We start from the raw sequence: 24,190 nt of genomic DNA, 5'->3' as shown, positions 1-24,190 counted from the left end.
TTTTTGCTGTTTTTTTTCCTTTTAAATCACTGTATTTACCCCACACACTTTCCCTGTGTCTCAGTTTGGACTCGCAACCCCCCCCCCCTCCCCCAACCTTATATACGGTTGGGCACACACAAACTCTATACTGGTTGTGGGTCACCTTGGCACTAGCTGGGGTACCCCCCTTAACCTAGGGATTCCCTCAGCTACAGGATTACATATTTATCCCTGTGCCTCATTCTCCTTTCTGGGCTGTGCTGAAGCAGGGTACCCTAGTGGTGAGTCGTGCTTGTGTTTTCAAGGGGAGATATTGCTGGGACAATGTGCCTACATGTATCCGAGAATTGGGCATGGTTCCCAGGTAAATTTATGGGGGGACCGACAACTCCGGACCCCAACCTCCTAAGCGCGTTTTGACAACGGTTCCTCCGCAAACCCCCCCTTGAAACTCATACCGTAGCAATCCCTGCTCGCTGGCATGGAAAGGGAAAAACGCAAAAAATGGTTTTATTACAGACAGTATAATGCAGTAATACAATGTTACTGGGCCCAAGCGATAACTCTCTTGGACCCTTATACACAGAGCTGGGGTAACCAAAACGGGCTTGACCTTTATTACAGAGCCTGGTAACCCCCGCCCCCCCTCCCCGTCACATAAACCAATTTATAAACCAAGTGAATAAAGTGATAAGCAGTAAAAATACAGTCCTTGGAAATAGTGCAGCTCCCCCAGAAATAGACTCTTTCCAGGTCCTAGGAAGGTACGGAGAAAACGAGATCCGGAGTCCAATATACTCCAAGGGTATATGAAATATAAAGCAGCAGAAAGAATATATAGTGTAATACTGTATAAATCACTTAACAAACACAGACCCGGTGATAAGTATCTCACTCCCGGGTTACGTGAGGATGTTGGCAGTGTGGTTGTTTGAGTAACCAACACATAGGAATTTCTCGGCGCCCTTGTTAAACATCCAAACGAAGTATAGGATAATACCAGATATAAAACAAAACAAATGGAGGACAAAATGGCTTTGGTAATTCACATCACGCAAGATCACTCCTAGGGACGATTCCCCGGACTCCCGCGCAGTCAGTGGATATATGCTGCTGCGTAGGTTTTATAGCTGCATTCATGGATTCGGGGGATTTCTTTGGGACTGCCCAGTTGGCAATGGCAGTGTTGGTTATACGCTTACACAAACAGAGGAAAATGCCATGGCATAATAAGGTTTTTAATAAAAAATAGTCTGGTATAAAAGATAAGTTACACTCGCAAACGTTGGATTCAATCGCGCGTTTTGAATAAAGCTTTCCCGCCTGTGGCAGCTCCGGTCTCCCTTCCCCCGGGTGTGCTCCCAACCGGAATCTGTAGGGTCCCTTTCACTTGATTTCCCTCGCTCCTGCTGTATCGCGGTGTCTGTCCCTCCAAGTTGGAACTCTGGGCGAGGGTCCCGTCGCCGTATCTCTCCTACCTCGGCTTGTGCAGAGCCGGGGAGAGGGTCGCAGCGGCTTCCTCCCATGGACTCCCGTCAATACGATGTTGCTCCCAAGTGCCAGAGTCAGACAAGTGAATTCGAATTGGTGCATCTTAGAAAACTACGGTGGCCTGTGAGGGTCACCTACGCATTTCGCATTCAAGCTTCCTCGGGGGTTCTCGGGAAGAAGCCGAGCCACTGATTGAGCCACCTGTGCTGAAGTTAGGATGCCCCTGTGTGTGTGGCCTTTGATGACTGGAGTTACCCTCCCCCTGCTCCCCCCTGGTGTAAGAGCACCACATCTGCACAGACGCATTTTTTCAGAATCTAGAGCTTTTACCATACCTTGGCTTAGAAGTATTTCCATATAAAGATGCTTTGCTAATCAATGCAGCGTTCCTTTCCTAAATAAGAACCGTTCTTTTGCCCTCAGAAATGCAGTTGTGGCCTGTCTGTCACAGCCTGAAGGGGGGGGGGGGGGGAGTTAAAATTTGAATACTCAATCCAAGATCAGTTTTCCTGTAGCCCTAATGTTCAGGGTAGCTATATTTGGTGGGCAAATGCTACATTGCCTACCTACCTTGGCATTGTATAATGAATGATACCTAAACTTCTTCATATCAACATATCATGCCCATAACAGTTTAGTTAAAACCACAATTACATGTATATTTTAGGTTAAATAGAAATAGGCGTGTTAGTCCCATTGTATAGGGCATCTTGGTGGTATGATCAGATATTCCTCCAGCCCAGGGCTGGAGGTGGGCACGCTCCTCCTACGATGGGAGAGGCTCATAGCCCTACTGCTCTGTTCCTCATCCAGAGCAGGACTCTCTCTTATTAGGAAGCAGAAAGGGTGGGCTCATGGTCTATACCTATCCCTGATAGGCTTTCACAGGCAATGAGTCACCACCTTACTTCTGTCCATCAGATAGGAGCATGGGTGGGGGTCACAAGCCCATAGGATTAACCCCTTACAGCCTGCAGCTAGCAGGACTTACATAACAGGGAGGGGAAAGACAGGCAAAAAAGGCATACGCTGTTACACTAGCATGAAAAGGACTATTATATTCCCTTTAACCCCTATACAGCCAGAAGGGATTGCCTGGCAGCAAAGGGATTTGTGTTGATTGTTACTGTGTTGGTTTTTTCTTCTTCTCCGCCCCACCACTGTATTACCAGAAGAACTTGTCCTGTTTGTTTCTTCATTCAGGAAGTGAGTGGGGAAAGTGAGCTGCAGAGCAGCCAATTACAGACTGTCTCTCAGAGTCCCTCTGTGATAGGAATCAGTTCATAGCCTCAGCCAGGCTGTGCAGCTGCTATTCCTGCTGCCTGTCACACTCTGGCATATCTCAGCCAGTCTCTCACTAGGCTGCGAACCAACGGTTTCTCTGGTGCAGGTTTGTCCTGATTCAGGAGAAGGGTTCGTACAAATGGGATCCCTGGTGCAGATATCACTCCTGCTGTGCCTGACCTTACAGGCATGTGTGGCTGACGTAGAGAAAGGTAAGATACGCCATATTACTGCCAGCAACTCAATGCAAGGACCCCGATAACAGCACAAGGGTTAATATTAATGTATCGCGCCGTATCATTACGCTGCGCAGACACTGAGCCTTGCGCTGCGCCTTCTTTTCAGAGGAAATGTAACTTAAAGAAAAATCCCGCTTGTGAGCACATTCCCGCGAGCACCCCACAGGGGTTCCGGCCACGGTGTGTGTGTAAGTGGGAGAGAGTGTGTGTGTGTGAGGGGGAGAGTGTGTGTGTGTGTGAGGGGGAGTGTGTGTGTGTTTGAGGAGGAGAGAGTGAGGGGTGAGAGAGACAGGGCGATGGGGGAGTGATGGGGGGGGGGTGGCGAGAGACAGGGGGCAAAGGTTGGGGTTCCCCAGAATTTCAAAATTGAATTCTGGGGTTCCCTAACCAAAAAAAGGTTGAAAACAACCAATTTAAGGAGTTACACTATTGTGTTATGTAACATTCACATGTTATGATTAAATTGTTTGCCTGTTGTTATGATCTAAGTGGGACAGCACCTCTAAATATGTCACCGTTATTGGTTATTCATGTATAGCTTTGCACTTTGAGCTAGATTAGGGTTTTACTTTGTCCTGTGATTAAAAATAATAGATTACTGTGTGCAGCAAAGGTGAGCCCAGGTCACTCTGCATGACACAGGGGTGGCCAAATCCAGTCCTCAAGGGCCACATACAGGTGACATTCTCAGGACATCCCTGCTTAATAATTCAGGAAAAAACACACTTACTCGGGGTTTGGGCTGAAAAACTAAACTTCCTTGACCGAAATAAAATCTTTAAGAAGTCCGTTGTGTGACTGGGACTTAGCTCCAAAAGTCCTGGAACTCAAATCGGCTTTAGCCTCCAGCCGCTACCGTACTTTCTGCTTAAAATGGTGCTGAAAGTGGGACTTAGAAAATACCCTGCTCTGAAGTCCTGCAGCCGTTTCCTTGCTAGCTCCGCAAGGCTTCTTTGGGTCGGTCCGACCTTGGTGTGAAATTGACAATCCTTTGGGCTTGGAGTCAAAACTTTGATCGGTCTTGGGATCTTTACCTTTTCTGGTCTGTGCTGAAGCAGGACATCCTGGCGGTAGGTTGTAAGAACGTTTTCAGGGTAGGATTTTGACCGGAGCATTGTGCTTCCATGTAACCGAGAATCTGCAGTGGAAACGGTGGATTGGTCAGCGCACGGGTTTTTTACTCACAAGATGAAAAGAGAGGATAAAGAACACGTGATTAGTGTTTAATTAGCCAAACAGTACATTAAGTAGTAATAGAAGGTTGTCTACTAAAGTTTTTAATAAAATGCTTGAATAAAAACCTTGAATAAAAACTTTTCATATGTTTAAAAATGGAGTTCTGTGGTTAATTAAAATAATCTAAGGTGGGGGTAGTGAGATAAAAAAGGGGGGGTAAGAGCGGGTGATTAGAGGGCTTTAGTAAAGCCTGCTGTCTGATAGGGGTAGTAGTGCTGATTAGCAGAATTTGAGGGGCAGTCTTACTTTATCAAAGTGCTGCCAGAAGCAATGATTAGCTTCCTCCCCCTCTCAATGGAGGCAGTATGCAAGTGACTTATCTCCCGGGTGCCCAATTCAGAAGAAAAAAGGGCCGAACACGGTGAGTAAGTAAAATAGAGTTTATTAAGTGCAAAAATGGGCTCTTCAGGCAATGGGCTCCGGCAGGGAACTACGCGTTTCGCAGTGATGCTTCGTCAGGTTCCGAGGAACCATTGCCTGAAGGACCCAGCCAGCCTGCTGACATCCGGTAAGCCCTCCCCTTCCGGTCCCGCCATCGGACGCGATCACGGGAAGCACACTGGTCGGAGGAGCGTGAACGGACGATCAGGCTGAAGCTGGGCTGTTGCCCAAGCTGTATCGTGAGTGTTATTCTTGTTTGCGTTTTTTTTTTGCACTTAATAAATTCTATTTTACTTACTCACCGTGTTCGGCCCTTTTTTCTTCTGAATTGGGCACCCGGGAGATAAGTCACTTGCATACTGCCTCCATTGAGAGGGGGAGGAAGCTAATCATTGCTTCTGGCAGCACTTTGATAAAGTAAGACTGCCCCTCAAATTCTGCTAATCAGCACTACTACCCCTATCAGACAGCAGGCTTTACTAAAGCCCTCTAATCACCCGCTCTTACCCCCCCTTTTTTATCTCACTACCCCCACCTTAGATTATTTTAATTAACCACAGAACTCCATTTTTAAACATATGAAAAGTTTTTATTCAAGGTTTTTATTCAAGCATTTTATTAAAAACTTTAGTAGACAACCCTCTATTACTACTTAATGTACTGTTTGGCTAATTAAACACTAATCACGTGTTCTTTATCCTCTCTTTTCATCTTGTGAGTAAAAAACCCGTGCGCTGACCAACCCACCGTTTCCACTGCAGATTCTAAGAAGATTTCGGGCTTTATCTTCTCTACAGGTCCAGCTGCAGAAAACAACAAAGGCAAGTATACACTACCCTTTATTTGGTTACACATCACAAAACAGGCTGCATCACAAGCCTAAGAAGCAAGGGAGCGCCCCAGCCTCTATTCTTTTTGTCACATTTTAAACCGAGAATCTGACCTGATTCCCGGGTACATGTTTGGGGCGTCCAATAACTTTGGAATCCCGATACATAGCCACAATCTGAAATAAGTCTCTCAGCAAAACCTACTCTGAAACTCATAGCCCAAAAATCTCTGCTTCCTAGCACTCCTGGAAAGGTAAAAACACAAAAATTCTTTATTGTCGCACATTTTACATACATTGCATAGCAGTACATGTGCAACAGGCAGGTTCAAGAGCTGACACTCTAGGACCCCCAAACACAGCTCAGGGGCAACAAAGTTTGCTTAACCTTTATTAGTGAGCCTGTTTACCCCCTCACCGTCACATGGAATTGGCCGCCCCTGCATTAGTCCTTGGAGAAAAGGAAAGATGTGGGATGTATTTGCAGCCTTTGGACCTCCCGACCTTGTGTGTGTGTATTTATTATATGTGTTCTGACCCATGCACACTGTGGCAAGTGGTAGAGGCAGGTAGTTAACTCACTCCCAGTAGATGCACACTGAGTTCTTCATTTCTTTTGTTCTTTTATTGGAAAAGGCAATAATAACAAAAATAGGGGAACTGGGGTAGGTGGCAAAAGTGAGGGAGAGGGAAATGATGGTAATTTCTACCAGGAGATGGGGTACAGACTGCTCCAGGGGGCTGCTTGTTCCAAAATATTGAATAATAGATTATTGCATCTTTTTAATATCACCACAGGTGCCGCTACACAAGCTCACACAGAACAATTACACCGCTATGACAAATATGTGCGGAGAAGTTACTATGTATTTGCATGGTAAAGTGGGACTTCTATTTATTCTAATAGTATGAGCAACGCCTGCTTTTCTGCCTCCTGCTACGTGTGTACGTAACAAGAGCTGATATCGGTTACTCAACGGTTGGCTTTTCCATTTAAAGTTAACAAAGCCCTGCTGTGTGTGTAGGTAATTGCCATATTGTGCCATAGCATTAAAGCAACAGCTCGGCTCAGAAATCTGATCCCCGATCTCAAGAAGAGACGTAGCTTAAAACCCGAGTCTGCATGGATGTAACATGGCTATAAATGTATGTCGTTCTCAGGGAACAACGATGGAAACCCATTGGTGACTACAAAGTACGGGGACCTGCAGGGGAAAATGCTCAAGGCAGAGGGGACAGAGAAGGGCGTCCATGCCTTTTTGGGAATTCCCTTTGCCAAGCCTCCAGTTGGACCATTAAGATTCTCTGCTCCACAACCAGCTGAACCATGGAACTCCGTGAGAGAGGCCTCAGAGCAGCCACCTGTGTAAGCTCCCCATGCACTATGGCCGTTTCACACATGTTTTTCATACAAAAAAATTTCTTTAGTCTTTTCTGTTGAAGTTGCGTAGGTGGGAACCTCCTTCCTACACCCACCACATGCATATCTAATTTACTAAGCTGTCTTCTGCTATAAGGCTTTAAGGTCCCTGCTCCTGAACGTGAATCATGGGAAAAGACTACTTGGTAAACATGGACCATAGTGTGTGTGTGTGTGTGTGTGTGTGTGTGTGTGTGTGTGTGTGTGTGTGTGTGTGTGTGTGTGTGTGTGTGTGTGTGTGTGTGTGTGTGTGTGTGTGTGTGTGTGTGTGTGTGTCTTTATACTTTTACAAAGATATTCATATAATTCTCTTTTTTACTTGCCAGGTGTTTACAAGATAAATCGGCATTAGAAGTAATGAAAGAATTCTTGAGGGTAGAGATTGAGCTTCCCCCAGTTTCTGAGGACTGTTTGTTCCTAAATGTCTACACTCCAGCAGACCGAAAAAAGGAGTCCAAGTTACCTGTAAGTATTGATACATTATAGAAAGCAAATGGGAGCACATTCCGCAGTGTCAATACACTCAGATTGTCGCCAATGTAAACTTTTATTCCAACTGGTATGTATGTATGTATGTATGTATGTATGTATGTATGTATGTATGTATAGCTGGTCCGTGGCTCAACCAAAAGACAACAATATAAAATGACTGGGTCCAAAAGGGAAAAATTAGGCGTACAAAACACATTGAGAGTGACCTAGAGGCCACAGAGGTCCCTTTAACTCTGCACTCTAAAGTCAAAATTAAAGAGGATACATATGTATAACGCCACCTGCGTGACGTCACTTCACCCCGACGCGCGTTTCATGTGACGAGGCACGCTTCTTCAGGGGGGAGGAGTACACATAGCGTCCATATGCATATTGATATTCATTATTATGGATGTTAATTATACACTATTTGTGTTGTGGTGTGGTTATAGTACCTTTTATGTGTTCTATGGTTGTTTATTAATATGTTTTACCCTTTTGCTGTCTGGACAGTCAGACTAATCATATGCTATTTCTTTACCACTCACTATTTGTGTACTTTTGAGACCATGACCTAATAGTGCAATCCATCTCAATAGGCAGACATCAGTCTTTGTTAAACAGCTGGAGTCTCTCCAGCCCAGGCTTGTGTCGACATAGATCCACTCCTATCTGGCAACACTCATATACGGCTTACAGCCAATGGGTCTTGGTGTATTTGACAATGCCCTAAGGCACACCTACCCATTAATTGTCCCACCCTCTCTACTCTGGGGATTTTATTAATTCTTTCACTTTATGTGTGTTGTGTGTGTGTGCGCAGGGCCGCCAACAGAAATCATGGGGTCCAGGACGAATGAAAGGACTGCCTTATGGCTGACTACCTTGACTGACTGCCCAGGTGGGTGACTCTCTGCCTGGGCAGGTGGGTGACTGCCGGTGTTGACTGGTTTGACTGCCTTGGTGGGTGGGTTATTTTAGTGAGGGCTGTTTCAGTGGAGTGAGCAGTGCAGAAGCCAAATTGTAGAGGCTCTATTAGAGAGTAGGTGTTGAGAAAATGGAGCAAGTGAGAGAACACAAGACGTTCAAGGAGTTTAGAGGCAAAGGGCAGGAGGGAGATAGGCCGATAGTTTGAATGACAGGTAGGGTCAAGCTTGCTGTTTTTGAGTAATGCTATAACTGTTGCATGTTTTGAAGGAAGAGGGCAAGGTACCAGAGTAGAGGGAGGAGTTAAAAATGTGTGTGAGCGTGGGGATTATAGTAGGAGCAAAAGGTTTTAGGAGATGGGAGGGAATGGGGTCAAGAGGGCAGGTGGTAGAGGGAGAAGAGGGGATCAGCAGTGACACATCCTCCTCTGTGACAGCGGAAACAGAGTCAAGGAAGGAAGGAGGAGAGTTAGGAAAAGGTGTCGGATGGGAGGGGGATACAGAGGGGATGTCCTGACGTATGGATTCCACCTTTTCCTTGAAATAGTCATCAATGTCCTGAGGTGAAATTGAGGAAGAAGAACAGGCAGCCGAGGGTGGTCAGAGTAGGGAGTCAAAGACAGAGATGTGTCAGCATGGATTAGACTTGTGCATGTTGATTAGTGAAGAAAAGTAGGCTTGTTTAGCCTGAGAGAGGGCAGAGTTGAAACAGGACAGCATCATTTTGTAGTGAAGGAAGTCTGCGAGAGTGTGAGATTTCCTCCAGAGACGTTCAGAGGAACGGGTGCAGGAACGCTGTATGTGCGTGTGGGAATTTAGACAGGGTCTGGGGTTAGAAGGGCGAAAATGGCAGAGCGAAAGCGGGACATGTAGATCAAGAGAGGAGGATAGGGCAAAGTTGTAGTTCCTGACCAGGTTGTCTGGAGCAGAACTGAGACAGGAGAGGGAGGAGCGTAACATGGAATCAAAAGCTGGTAGGTTAATTGAGCGCTGGTCTCTGCAGAAACGAGGGGTAGATGGAGGTGGAGAAGGGGAGAAGTGAGAGAGAGAAAATGAGATTATGTGATGGTCAGAGAGAGGAAATGGAGAAATCAGAGAGAGAAAAGTTTGTACTAAATAATGACTTCAGCCACCTCTCCGCTTTGGACTACCTGCTCTCAATGGCACTTTGCCTCACACACTTTTACCCACAAACCCTCTTGCTTAATTTCCCATTTTCTACTGTTATCTCCCTCACTCTGCAGCTATCAACTCCTTCTGCTTCTCACATCACACCCCATCACCCCAAACACTCATTATTCTACTCTCTTCCTCCCCTCAGTCACTACTACTCCTACTCTGTGGTAACATGTGTCCCAATCTTGGCCTCTCCACATACCTATCCTCTCACGGCCCACACCCTGCCCCAAAGTCTCCTTCTCACCACACCCTGCCGATCACCCCATTACACCTCTCCCTTCCCTTGTCCTGTGCCCTATGGAACGCACGGTCCGTCTGCAACAAACTCGCTGCATAGCATGAGCTGTTCATTTCCAACTCTCTCAACCTTCAAGCAATTACAGAAACCTGGCCCGGCCCCCCATACACCGCCTCTCCTGCTGCACTCTCCTACGGTGGTCTCTCCCTCAGCCACACCCCTGAACCAGGGAATAGACAGGGCAGTGGTGTTGACATACTACTTACCCCACATCCAACTCTTCTCCCCTCTAACCCATTGGGAGCAACTGTCTAACTGGACCAATCTCCACCCTATGTAACATCACACACAAACACACACACACACACACACACACACACTAATAGCTTAAGCTGTAAGACTGGGCTATATTCCAACCTGAGCCTCACCTTATCCTACAATAACCTTATCCTTTCCTTCTTGTTTCAACATTGTCCCTCACTCCCTCTAGATTGTAAACTCTAATTAGCAGGGCTCTCATTATCGCTTGTATCTGTTTGTGCATGTCTGTCCTCACCTGTATGCAACTGTTTATGTAATATAGATATCTCTGTACCTCATTGTACCGTGCGATGGAATATGTTGGTGCTTCACAAATATTTTGTATCTAAATCCCTCTCCCACCTAAAACCTCTCACTCACTGCCCCACACCTCTGGTATGCCCTTCCCCTCAATATCTGACCAGCACCCCCTCTCTAGCCACCATTAAGACCTATCTATAAACACATCTCTTTAACAAAACATATGGGCAGCTCCGCTGGCTGATACTATACATCTCAGATGCACTGACCTTGTCCCCTTACAGACGCACTTACCAGAACACCCTCCTACTGTCTCTGTAAGTTCTCCCAAATTACCACTTACACTGTAAGCTCTTCAGTGCAGGGACTCCCTTTCCTACTGTTACTTGAATGTCTGAAGCACTTATTCCCACGCTATGTTATAATGTTATGTCACGCGTATTACTGCTGTGAAGCGCTATGTTCCTCGATGGCGCTATATAAATAAAGACATACACACACATACACACACGTACACACACACACACACACACATACTATACAATAACAATAATAATAGTTCCTCCCCTCGAACCAGAACTTTTCCATTGGGTTTATCATGTCAATCAAATGAAGGATGCTGACATTAAAATCTCTTTGATTTCAGATGTTTGTGGAAGTAGATGGGCTTTTATAGTATATTTTCTGTTTTGTCTAGGTCATGGCTTTCATACACGGAGGAGGTCTAACGATGGGAGGAGCTTTCATGTTTCCTGGAACTGCTTTAAGTGCACATGAGAACGTGGTGATTGTAGGATTGCAGTATAGACTGGGCATTTTGGGATTCTTTAGGTAAATCACCTGCTCTGCTGTGTGAGTAACACACAATGTACATGTGTATCCATAAACACATAAACAATGTACATGTGTATCCATAAACACGGAGAACAATGTTTCTGCCTAGCCATGGGGTGGCCAACCCCAGTCCTCAAGGGCCACCAACAGGCCAGGTATTAGGGATATCCCTGCTTCAGCACAGGTGGCTCAGTCTTTGATCTGACCTGTTGGTGGCCCTTGAGGACTGGAGTTGGCCGCCCCTGCCATAGCCGGTTTTATTCCCATTAGATGCCTCCTGCTTGGTTGCTAGGTGTAGCACAATACCATTATACTAAAGATCCATGTTATTAACCCTTCTTTTCTCTTTCCCATGTCCCAGCACTGGGGATGCTAAGGCTCCGGGGAATTTTGGAATGTTGGATCAAGTTGCAGCTCTACAGTGGGTTCAAGAAAACATTGAGGATTTCGGAGGTGACCCCCAGTCTGTCACCATATTTGGGGAGTCTGCAGGTGGAGTGAGTGTTTCTGCGCTGGTAAGTTCTACTCTTTTGTGCCTAACAAAATGGTGGTGTCTAAATGTCACGCATCACACGGGCCAATAGGAAACTGTAACTTCATCCCTGGCGGCTTCCTATTGGCCCGCGTGAGCAGAACCTTTATACTTTACAGAGATACCGCCACCTCTACGGAGGTAAGTATCTCGGGGAGAAGTGGGTCCCCGAAGCTGAAATTAATGGGGTTCGGCTTCAGAGAAAAAAAAATATGTATTAAAGGTGTGACTTAAACAACAATTCAACAACAGTATAAACCATAACTGAATATATAACAAGCGAACACATAAACACCGGTAGATACTATTCCTGAAATCAAGAAACATCTTGGTTACAAACTGGTGAAGAACCCAGGTCCCCACTGGATGTCTCTGAGGCCTCTGATACCATTGGTATTAGTCTATTTTGTCTCTCCAGCCTTCCTTCTCCCTGAGTCCGGAGATTCAAGGGGAACCTTGGGAAGAATGCCAGAGATATAGTGAGGTGTTCCCCGTGTCTCTGACCGTTGCGTATATCTCTTGTCTGTAGAGCAGAGTAGTTGTCCGCTAGGCCTGTCAAGTAGTCTTGTGCTGGTTGTGGCGTGTAGAAAGTCTTGGCTCCCTCTTTGCAAGATATTTTTAATTGTGCTGGATAAACGAGGGAAAACTTTACGTATAGGCTTCCTCGCCATGTCTGAGCATATTTGTGGAAGCCTTTTCTTGGATACATCAATGGAAACATCTTGAAAGATTCCTATTGTTTTCAAAGATCTCCTCGTGTAGCTGTCTGAAGGCTCTTAGAACATCAACCTTGTCTTGAAACTCAGGACACTTTGCTAGAACTGGTCTTGGCGTGAATTGGTCCCCCTCTGGATTTTGCACACCCAGCCAATGAGCTCTCTCTAGTTTAAGAGGTAAACGACACTAATCCATGCCGAGCAGAGATGGGAGAACAGATGAGACGGAGATGATCTGATCTTTTGCTTGTGTTGGAAGTCCCATTATTCTAACGTTATACTGCTCTACATCTGTTTTCCAAGTCATCTAATTTATATTTGAGATCTGCATTTTCTTTAGTAAGAACCTCAAGCTTTTGAGAGCGCGTTTCCAGAGAGTCTTCTGTGTTTGAGGTTCTTCTCTGTATCTCGCCAACCAGGGCCGGCTAGTAAAATTACGGGGCACGGTGCGGGGCCTCTTACCTTCTCCTACCTGTCGGTGTCCCTCTTCATGGCACCGAGATGTCAAATGGTGCTGGGTTGCCATGACAACAAGACGCAGCGGAGAAAGTGAGACTTACACCCCCTGCTCTCTTCTGACAATCAGGTTAATTGTTGTGAGGATGAGTATGGGGCCCCTGTAACCACGGGGTTTGATGCAGAGGAACTGGCTGTACCTCTTCAGCCCACTCCCGAGTGCCGCGTCCTACCGGCAGGACAGCCTCAGTTTCAGGGCTCCTGTGTTGGTTGTGGCCGCATGTGAGGCCCTGCCGACGCTGTTCCTGGACCATCCCGATTTGTAAGCTCCTTCAGTTGACTCCGTGGATATGGAGGGGAGCCATACTGTCCTCCAGAAGCTGCTCTGACACTCTGCGCCCAACCTCAGCACTGGCGTTCCAGGTTACTAGAGCTGGTTGGGGTTAGGACTGAAAGCCAGATGCGGAGCTCCCACTGCGAGCGGCCATCTTGTTCAGCCGCCCCTTGGAAGTCCTTTATTGCTGTTTTAACTGTACCCATTACAACCTTTGCAGGGTTTTTTTTAATGTGTGTGAATGTCGGCGGCCATTTTAATTTCCCTGGCAAGCAAATTGTCAGGAAGTGAAACCTCCAGAATGCAACTACACAGTTTAGGTTGGGTGGTATTGATAAATATAGCGTGACATCACAATAGTAACCAGAGGGGGTGAGCAGAGAGGATTGCAGCTTTAATTTACATCTTGATCTATTTCCAATAATTTTTCTCTGCCGTATTTTTATCATATTTTCAGGTCTTGTCTCCTTTATCCAAGGGCTTGTTTCACAAAGCCATATCGGAGAGCGGGGTGGCACTGATGCCTGGCTTCGTGGTCAGTAAACCTGAGCTCGCGTTTGTCCGAAACGTAAGTTTTACTAATCCGTTCGATTCTGGAAGGAGCGGCACCGCTCCCGTCCCATATAGTGACCGGTCTCACAGAACACTTCTGTAATGAATGTGCCTATCATGGTGTTAGAACAACTAGTTTTATATGAGTGGACAATTAGGTGGCTCAATAATGGGCCCGGCTGGTACTGTACGTGGTCATTTTACAGATTGGAAAAATAAGGCTTTATCATTTTATGATATTGACAATAAATCCTACTTAGGTTGGAAGCAGGGGGTCTCCAGGGCTGGACTGTGTTGATTTAAGCTCTGAGGGCCCCCTGCTCCCTGGGATACTTGCATCAGTAGGGGTGCCGGTATCTCATAACTGTTTAAAGGTCCTGCAGCACATGGACCAATAGGAAGCCGCAAGGGATGACATCACGACTTCTCCATTTATACTTGCGAGCCAATAAGATTTTCTGTGCTCAGCCGGAGCTGCTACCGGCGGCATCACCTTCCGCGGTAAGTACTAGAGGATGCAGGGGGTCCCGGAGAGAAAATCAATGCGGCTCAGCCCCGGAGACCACCTGTCAATGCCACTTTAATACACGGGCTCACAGAACTAGATATTAGCCCCTTTATTAGAATCTGTGGAGTTTATTAAATTGCAGTAGTGCCGATCCCATCGACTTTAATTGTACAGATTGGTCCGGTAAAAGATGTCCCTATCGTCACCCTCATCAGAATAGCTGATCATTAAAGCCAGTTACCAATGAAAAGCCTGCAGCTGTTATCTAGAGAAGTACAGAGTACTAGTGTTATTTAATGTAGATAAGGACAACCATACACAGCAATTTACTGCTCTCATTTTGTATTGGACAGTGTCCTAATACAGGACAGTTCAATACTGGACACCTGACCGGCAGCAGAAAATGTAACACTAGCTCTGTGTTTCCGAGTATTAGGGTGCGGCGGATCCTCCCCCCGAATGCATCTTTAAACATTCGGTGTTTTGCCTTTTTGCAGCACATTGCGAATATATCTGGCTGCGAGTCGCCGGAGGCGGCTGTGGTGTTAGACTGTTTGAAGAAGAAAACCGAAGAGGAGATTGTTAAAATAACTGCAAACATGGTACTGTATATAGTAATCTCGTTAATAGATGTAGGGGGGGGGGGGGTGTATGTATCAAGCTCTATAGAAGTGTCTCTGTGCAGAATTAGCGCTTTATTACTCATACTGTAGCGTAGATGTGGGGGGCGGAAGTTTACGCCAACTCGGCCCTACAGGATTGTCTTGTTCCTGGCTGAGAGAGAGATGATGGCAGAGATGCTGAATTGTGATCTTCCGAATTGCAGAGTGACATGAGCAGAGTGTAACAGTCAGAGGAGCTTGGTACAATGAGGCTTCTGTGTCTATGGTTACAGATGGATGGCTGGCTCAATCAGTGGCTCATTCCTTTTGACTAAATCACCTGTGCTGAAGCAGGAATATCCTTAACATTTGACCTGTTGGGGGTTCTTGAGGACTGGAGTTGGGAACCGCTGGTGTAGACCATAGGTCAGGTGTGGCTACCTCCAGTCCTCGAGCCAGCAACAGGTCAGATTTCAGTGTATCCCTGCTTCAGCACAGGTGGCTCAATTAAAGACTGAGCCACCTGTGCTGAAGCAGAGATATCCCTAATACCTACCTGTTGGTAACCCTTGAGGACTGGATTTGGCCACCCCTGATGTATTCTATAGGTGCTCATTGTCCATTTCTCTGCGCTATTGTTATATAGAGATTGTCCTGCTCACGGTCACTTTTACAAATATGGCTACATGGCATGGGGTCACCTATAGAAAGTCACAACGTAACTTCCTGATCATGTTATGGCTTTCTATTGGCTGCCGGAGCGAACACTGGGCCAGCTTCTTTTTGTGTCGGGCATGCATAAAATTCAGTCCATAGCCGGAGCGGGATCCCCAGATGTTGGGGTGCATCAGTGCAGCCCAAAGGGACACCCCAGTTCAGGCTAGGGACAAAATGAACAGGAAATGCTTAGGGGGCTAAACACTATAATTAGGTTTCTGGAGGGGATTGTTACTCATTTTCTTGCAGCCCACCAAGGCATAAATATGAACACGTTGATACAGAGACCCCAATAAAGCAAAGATGCAATATCCGAAAACTCTCTCTTTGCATCAACTTATACGGCAAAATCAAGCGTGCTGCACAAACCACATAATTGTAACGCTGTGTATGTTGGAAAGACGGAAGGCATCTTACAATGTTCTGTTATTATGCAACTGTTTGTAAACTCGTGCCCCGGCTGGATTGTGCAAGGGGAGTTTATTAGGGAACAATGCGTGTTCTAACTCAAAAAAATTAGCCAGCAAATTATATAGGAGACACTGTTATACCGGTTATACCAGACCTGTTATAACAGCTGGGATTGTGTGTTCATTCATTTTAATTTTCAACTACAGTACTATCAGTTGTCTGAAGGTTGTTGGCCCCTCCACCCAAGTTTAAGCTCACTGCACCCCACTTTTTAAGTAGCAGGTTCTTCCATGTGTCTGTACAGGACAGGTCTACTGACACCATTCTCCCCCTGCATAGGACCTGCATACTGGTCATGCCGTGGAGTGGCTGCAGGCTTATAACGCTTATAAGGCTTATAACGCTTTGGCCAAAGGGTTTAATTAAATACACCCTTACTCATGAGAATACTAACAATGAAGTATTTAACTATGTATTTTGTCACCTTGGATGTAGCATTGAGTATTTTTGTCTTTTGTTGATAACAGCATACTGATTGAGCCGGAAATATCATCAATATAATGTAAACCGGTTTAAAGGTTGGGAAAGCTAAAGCCAGAAGAATTACTCCAGAAAGCAAAATACAACTGCTACAGAATATAGATACTAACATGCTGCCTTCCAGGGGTCTCTTTAAGGGCAGAGAATACAATATAGAGGACAGAAAATGCAGATAAACAGAGTTACAATAACTATTTGTGACTAGTGCGGCATAATGTGTAATTTTTTTTGTTGGTGCCGAAATGTTGCCACACCTGTGTAACCCCTCTCTTTTTACTATAGCTCAGACTATACACCTGACGCTGAGGCGGGGGCCTAAGTTTGTATACTTATTACCTCCCACACATGCGTGGGGCCAGTATAGGGGACACAAGCTTGAGATATAGTTAACAGGTTTATGAAGAGAATATTTAGATATAGAAACAGGTAATCGTAACCTTGTGATCCTCAGTAATAGGAGTTATAGTCCATGCGATAGGCCTCCCAATCCTGGGCGGTCAGGCCTATATGTGTAGTACAGGTACCCTTGGGTGCCCGTGTAATGTCACTGTAGGTTCCAGGCCTGTACTTCGAGGAGAGGTGTATTGCGGTACCAATATTCCTATGACCGATCGTGGGACCCACTCCATTAGCAGTCTCGCTCCGGCTCTCTGCTGCTGGACTCTCTGCTGATCAGCTGTCCCCATGGGACATTTGCGGATCCCTGCCCACAGGAGACTATCAGCACCCTGCAGATCTGAGCTCGCTCTCAGGGCTCACTCCCCCTCATAGTCCCTCCTCCTTCAGCAGCCTTGCTACTGGCTTATCGTCGTCACATGTCCATGGAGAGGTACCTGCTATGGGGCAGTGTTCTAGTGTTACTTGGCATACACAGGGGGTTACACCTGTAAAAGTGTTAATTTTCTGTCTCTGCAGAAGCTCCCAGTTATACCTGCTTGTGTTGACGGGGTGTTTTTCCCCAAAAGTGCAGAAGAGATTCTGGTTAGCAAAGAAAGCAACCGTGTCCCTTTTATGACTGGAGTTACTAACCAGGAATGTGGTTATCTAATTCCTAAGGTAAGAAACATTTTTATATTTGTTTTATAGCTCAGAAAACTAAGGCCACACTGCCCATTCAGTTATATATGGACAACTTAGTACGGGCAGATAGAGCAGGGATGTCCAACTCTGGTCCTCAAGACCCCCTAACAGGTCAGGTTTTCAGGATATCCCAGATTCAGCACAGGTGGCTCAATCAGAAGCTCAGTCAAAGACTGAGCCTCTGGTTGAGCCACCTATGCTGAAGCAGGAACTGATTGAGCCACCTGTGCTGAAGCAGGGATATCCTGAAAACCTAACCTGTTGGGGGGTCTTGAGGACTGGAGTCAAACACCCCTGAGAGAGCATATTCTCAAATAATAGCATTGAAAACATCCTGTATTTGTTCTATATTGATTTGTTAGTTACTTTACTCTTTTATGGTAAGAAAACTGCTATGATCATTTTTATCTGTCCACTGACCTGCGTTGAGGTAATAACACCTTTTATTCGAGAGTAACAAAGCAGGGAGAGGGAGGAGGGGTGTGATACCTTTTATAGGAACAACAAGTAGTTGATATGTTACAAGCTTTCCAACCTCTCACAGCTACGGCTCTGCCATACCCGATGAAGGACCCTGAGAGGTGGAAAAGCTTGTAACATAAACAACCCCCCCTTCCCCCCCATCCTTCTTTGCCTTTTATCAGAGAGAACGGAGAAAAGTATAAATTGTTTTCATTAACTTAAACCATTACTGTGTTTTTGGGGCCAGATCGTGAATATCACTGGATTTGAAGAAGGGATGGATAAGGATACAGTCCTGACAGTTCTACAGACAATGCCTCTGATGGTAAGACCTGTATCCTGCCTTTGTGTATTTCCCCGATTAAAAGGGGTCTGTTTATTTTGTTATTTAAAGACTCCTGTTTGGGAAGTTTTGATCACTTTACTCCCAGCAGTGGAGCTTACCAGATGTGATATACCTTCCTTCCATTTCACTGCTTACTCTGTGCCTCCCCAGTCTACTAAACGCAGCTGAAGACAAAGAAAGTGAAACTGTTCCAATATTCGGGATATTTTGCTGTCCCATACAATTGGTGGTGGGACAATCCAGTCCTGTTAAATTAGGCCTGGTTAGCATTCCTAGTTCTGACTTGGGATTTCCTCACCATTCTTCCAGGGTTCCATTGGCGAATTCCTTCCTCTGATAATGGACGAGTACTTTGGTGGCACGAATGATCCTCATGAAATCCGAAACCGGTTCCTCGATTTGTGCGGAGACTTCGTTTTTGTTATTCCAGCCCTCAGAACCGCTAAATATCACAGAGGTACGTAACACTGTCACGGGCTCTGCCCAGCTCAGGACAGACCATCGGTTTGTAGGTTTCATACATACTTGCCAATGTTTACACACAAGTAAGGTTACGGGCACACCTCACTCATTGTGGCACAGGAGAGGACAGCACTGCATCATTTCACATGCACTGTATCGGATAGCTTGTTTCCCCAGCGTAATATAGTATCTTAAAGCATCAGACAGACAACTTCACTAATCGCTTGTAGGTGCTAGGTGGTTTCTAGAAACCAGTCAATGCCATAGTACAGCGGTGGCCAAACGCCATCCTCAAGAGCCACCAACAGGCCAGGTATTGTCTCTCTCCGGCAAGCTTACCGTTCAATACCAGATACAATAGAGAATTAGGACAAAGCTACCGCAAGCAGGGCCGCCAACAGGGGGGGTCTGCCGGGGTTGGCGTCCTGGGCCCTGTGAGTCAGGGGTCCCGGCCACCCGGGCACCCTGCGCGGCCGGGCCCGTTATATAAAAAAAGAAAAATGGCGGCGATTCCCCGTGCGAATGTGCAGAGCCAAGGTCCCGGCGCGCATGCGCAGGGCAAGCAGGGTGTCCATCCTCCTGCCCCGGGCAGCAGCCGCGGAATTAGCCCGCCAGTCTGACTGAGCTACCTGTGCTGAAGCAGGGATATCCTTAAAACCTGGCCTGTTGGTGGTTCTTGAGGACTAGAGTTGGTCACCCCTGTATAGTACCACTGCTATTGTACATGAACTTTAACCCATGTGTTACCAAAGGGACATGAACATATTCCAGTGGAAATAAAACTTGAATGTTATCAGTGTTACATTAGCCACTGAAGCTCGGCATAGAAGATGAGGCCAAGAACAGAGGGTATTCTGGCTCTAACGCTTCTAAGTCCCTTTCTGTTATCCTCCAGATTCCGACCTTCCCGTTTACCTCTACGAATTTCAGCACCGTCCTTCGATATTTGATGATTCAAAACCCGATTTTGTGAAAGCCGATCACGGAGATGAACTTTTATTTGTCATGGGCGCTCCGTTCCTGAGCAAAGACGACGCCGTTTTCATTGGTAAGCCATTGACTGGATTCATTTTGTTTTTCATGTCATGTATGCTGCCCCCCCACCCCCAACCCTTTAATATGCGCATCAATACAATCCACACAATTATAAGTAATTAGCGAAGTTATCGATCGATCCGTTCTCCTGTGATCGATCAGCGAAGATTCGGCTCGTGGGTTCACTAAATGGCAGTGCAGCAGGAGAGGACCAAAGATACAAAGTTTTGTGGGGAAGATCATGTGACCAGGCAGTCACTAGATACAATTGGTGCACGGCTAGAGAGAGGGCAGGGCTCAAAAAGGGGTGTGCCAGAGCCTGTTTCAAAAGAGGAAGGGGGTGTGACTTTGTAAATGGTTGCTGTAGAAACAAAAATGCTTGTTACACTATAATATGATAAACATGTAATGTAGAACTGTTTAAAAAAATGCTACAAGTATTTTCTCGTTCTACAGAACTGATTAATTTAAAAACCCAGATGTAGGATATTGCTTGGTCTGCAGCTTTAACCTGTAAAGTTATACTTCTCTAACTTCATCCAGCCACTAATGGACACGTCTTTCTTCGCCAGGCCATACAACAGATAAAGAAAAAGCCCTAAGTAAGACGGTGATGAAATATTGGGCCAACTTTGCTCGCCATGGGTATGAGTATTTATTTATCTTCTTACCTGCATTTTTGTTACATCGCACATCTATGCTGTATAGGATATTTGGTTGCGGCCATTCTGCCGTGACCAAATCGCTGGCGGCGTTTATGCGCCACTCACCTCTCTGCAGGGACATCGCCCCACCACCCGCTTCCAAGCCAAGGTAATCCTAACCTTACCCTAAAACCCGCTAATCTAAACCCCTAATACAAACGCTACCCCCTACCTTAAAACCCCTTAAATTAAGTTACCTTATTGGAGAAAATATACACATATACATACACACACACACACACACACACACACACACACACACACACACACACACACACACACACACACACACACACACACACACACACACACACACACACACACACAGACACACAGACACAGATGCCATGCGCTGTTGATCTTTGTTTACGTTTCCTCTGCAGATTTACTTCCTGTAGCTCACTATTTATTTATTAAATATTTTAGCTAAAAAAGAAATTCATTGAGCGTTGCTTCTCGTTTTCAAGCACAGTGTGTAACGTGGCACAGAGTAACGTGGCTTCTCTCATACCAGTAATAGCTGCACAGTATGTAACGTGGCACAGAGTAACGTGGCTTCTCTCATACCTGTAATAGCTGCACTGTATATCCCGGGCACAGAGTAACGTGGCTTCTCTCATACCTGTAATAGCTGCACAGTATGTCCCGGGCACAGAGTAACGTGGCTTCTCCCATACCTGTAATAGCTGCACAGTATGTAACGTGGCACAGAGTAACGTGGCTTCTCTCATACCTGTAATAGCTGCACAGTATGTCCCGGGCACAGAGTAACGTGGCTTCTCTCATACCTGTAATAGCGGCACAGTATGTCCCGTGCACAGAGTAACGTGGCTTCTCTCATACCTGTAATAGCGGCACAGTATGTCCCGTGCACAGAGTAACGTGGCTTCTCTCATACCTGTAATAGCTGCACAGTATGTAACGTGGCACAGAGTAACGTGGCTTCTCTCATACCTGTAATAGCTGCACTGTATATCCCGGGCACAGAGTAACGTGGCTTCTCTCATACCTGTAATAGCGGCACAGTATGTCCCGTGCACAGAGTAACGTGGCTTCTCTCATACCTGTAATAGCTGCACTGTATATCCCGGGCACAGAGTAACGTGGCTTCTCTCATACCTGTAATAGCTGCACAGTATGTAACGTGGCACAGAGTAACGTGGCTTCTCTCATACCTGTAATAGCTGCACTGTATATCCCGGGCACAGAGTAACGTGGCTTCTCTCATACCTGTAATAGCTGCACTGTATGTCCCGGGCACAGAGTAACGTGGCTTCTCTCATACCTGTAATAGCTGCACAGTATGTAACGTGGCACAGAGTAACGTGGCTTCTCTCATACCTGTAATAGCTGCACTGTATATCCCGGGCACAGAGTAACGTGGCTTCTCTCATACCTGTAATAGCTGCACAGTATGTAACGTGGCACAGAGTAACGTGGCTTCTCTCATACCTGTAATAGCTGCACTGTATATCCCGGGCACAGAGTAACGTGGCTTCTCTCATACCTGTAATAGCTGCACAGTATGTAACGTGGCTTCTCTCATACCTGTAATAGCTGCACTGTATATCCCGGGCACAGAGTAACGTGGCTTCTCTCATACCTGTAATAGCGGCACAGTATGTCCCGTGCACAGAGTAACGTGGCTTCTCTCATACCTGTAGTAGCTGCACAGTATATCCCGGGCACAGAGTAACGTGGTGGGTGGAAAATTGCGTGGAAACGGAAAATATTGCTGTATAATATATGCTTAGATTTTAATCTTGTATTTTTGTACATTTTTTGAATAATCACAGTGTGTTAGTGTTACGCTTGTGCTCCTGCACACAAGCGAGGGGAGGGAAGGAACCCAATAGCGAGGTGGGGAAGCCGCAGGAGACACGATATAGGAGAAATGAGTTGCCGCGCAGCTGGGGATCGGCGCACGTAGTCACGGGAGCGCACCGCATGCAGGAGAATGCGCGACGCGTCCGGAAGTACGGAGCCAAGCTCAGAGAGATGACTGGCCCAGCTGCATGTGCGCGCATGCTGTGGCAGCAGAGCGGGAATGCGCGCGTTCTCAGGCACCACCGCGGGGTGAGGGTTTTGCCACAAGTGAGGAGCAGGGAAGGAAAGTGTCCAGAGCACAAGGTCACAATAGAATTGCTTCTTGGAGGACGCCCAGCCTCCTTAAAGGCATAGAGCCAGTAACAGAAAAGTGCAGAAATACTTCATTCAAAGTAAGGGTTCTTTAGTTGAATGCTTTGGCCAAAGTATTGTAAGCCTGCTACCACGTCAAGGTAAACCCTAATCAGCAGGTCCTACACTACCTGTACGGTAAACTAACCTCAGTATTAGAAGGAGTAATGTTCTAGTCTTCCGGGAATCCAAAGGAGGTGAGTAAAGTTCCCAGGCAGGAACAGCAGGTGATGAGAGTACTTGTAGGCAACAGGGAAGGTAGCAACTGACTATTTAAAGGGCAACGGCAGCTGATAGCAATGTGAGTCAGAGTGAGGCTTACTTCCTGCCAGGATTAAGAGGGCTGGATTTGCCAGAAAGCAAGATGGCGTCGCTTGCTTCAGTATGCTTGAAGTCACTTCCTGTAGAGAAGACAAGGCAGGGGTGGAACAGAGGCGCGGCCTCTGCGGAAGCAGGGAAGAGTTCAGGACACAGACCGACATCAGATAACCTTGACTCGCCGCTAGAGGGCGGCGATCAGAAGTACAACAGGTAAGGAGGGAACACGCCGCAGGGGGCGTGTTCCGCGCATAGTCACAGGTAGTCCGCGCTCGCGCTGTCCCAGTGTGTAAATAGATATAACTGCTATGCTCTTGCTGCAATCCGCTTCAGGAGAACCCCAATCTCCTGCAAGTGCGAGCTCCTATTTTTTGAATAATCAAACAACAAACAAAGTGGGCGGCCTCTCTGAGAAGTACAATACTTTGGAGGCCCCTCTGGGAGCAAATGGATTGACCACAAGCCAACTATTCCTCTCCGTTAATACACGTGTATTCATTATTACTGCACCGCTACTAATTAACATGTTCTTTAACCTATCACCCGTAGTAATCCCAATGGGCCCGGCCTGGCAGAATGGCCAAAGTATGATGACGATGAAGATTATCTTGAAATCAACTTGAAGATACAATCGGCGAAGAAGCTGAAGGAGAAGAGATTCAAGTTCTGGACCGAGACTTTACCCCGGGAGGTCCGAAAGATCGCCGAAGGAACGGCCGAGCGGACGGAGCTGTAAATCCACCTATTCCTTCTTAACATCAGTACCTTGTAACGACATTTTTTTACTTCACCGGCAAGTATCCAGGAAACGCGCGGGGGGGAGGGGAGAGAAAGGGGGGGGGGAAGGGTGTTCCCTGAGCTGAAAATTGAGCAGTTCAGTTCAAGAAAACCCATCTGCAAAGATTGTTGCTTTAAGCCACAAACTTATAACATTTTGTAATTCATTCTAAATCCACTGGAGTAATACAACCAAATTGATTAATTACTAGACCTGTGATTACACTTTCTTTGATTACACTTTCTTTGATTACACTTTCTTTGATTACACTTTCTTTGACAATGTAAACCGGTTTAATAAATGCTACTAATATACTGTGAAATGCTTATTGACTAAATATTGAACCGTGACATAAACACATCTTCTTAAATAAAATTGAATTATTTTT

At 46.2% G+C, this 24,190-nt stretch overlaps 1 protein-coding gene across 2 annotated transcripts; it reads left to right on the top strand.

Moving 5' to 3' along the window:
- Window positions 1-2,746: 2,746 nt before the first annotated feature.
- Window positions 2,747-24,190, top strand: LOC142469767 (fatty acyl-CoA hydrolase precursor, medium chain-like). 2 transcript variants are annotated; one of them, XM_075576385.1, is made up of 15 exons: window positions 5,024-5,030; window positions 5,375-5,434; window positions 6,241-6,319; window positions 6,604-6,808; window positions 7,189-7,327; window positions 10,935-11,068; window positions 11,433-11,586; window positions 13,567-13,677; window positions 14,667-14,771; window positions 17,355-17,495; window positions 18,229-18,306; window positions 18,637-18,784; window positions 19,685-19,837; window positions 20,397-20,469; window positions 23,574-24,190. In XM_075576385.1, the coding sequence occupies exons 3-15, from the start codon at window positions 6,280-6,282 to the stop codon at window positions 23,758-23,760; spliced, it is 1,668 nt and encodes a 555-aa protein (XP_075432500.1). In that variant the 5' UTR covers window positions 5,024-5,030; window positions 5,375-5,434; window positions 6,241-6,279; the 3' UTR covers window positions 23,761-24,190. The 2 variants fall into 2 exon arrangements, with proteins under 2 accessions (XP_075432499.1, XP_075432500.1); XM_075576384.1 differs by lacking the exons at window positions 5,024-5,030; window positions 5,375-5,434; window positions 6,241-6,319 and adding an exon at window positions 2,747-2,969.

The sequence above is a fragment of the Ascaphus truei genome, chromosome 19 (assembly GCF_040206685.1).
Source record: "Ascaphus truei isolate aAscTru1 chromosome 19, aAscTru1.hap1, whole genome shotgun sequence".
Taxonomy (NCBI): Eukaryota; Metazoa; Chordata; class Amphibia; order Anura; family Ascaphidae; genus Ascaphus; species Ascaphus truei.
Note: the sequence above shows the minus strand (reverse complement) of the source record. Positions and strands in the feature narration are given on the sequence as shown.

Excerpts from the sequence above, each read along its gene's own strand:
- LOC142469767 (XM_075576384.1), top strand. The coding sequence starts at position 2,897 with ATGGGATCCCTGGTGCAGATATCACTCCTGCTGTGCCTGACCTTACAG. Across the intron at positions 13,678-14,666 it reads AGCTCGCGTTTGTCCGAAAC|CACATTGCGAATATATCTGG; the intron begins GTAAGTTTTACT and ends GCCTTTTTGCAG. Across the intron at positions 17,496-18,228 it reads GTGGTTATCTAATTCCTAAG|ATCGTGAATATCACTGGATT; the intron begins GTAAGAAACATT and ends TTTTGGGGCCAG.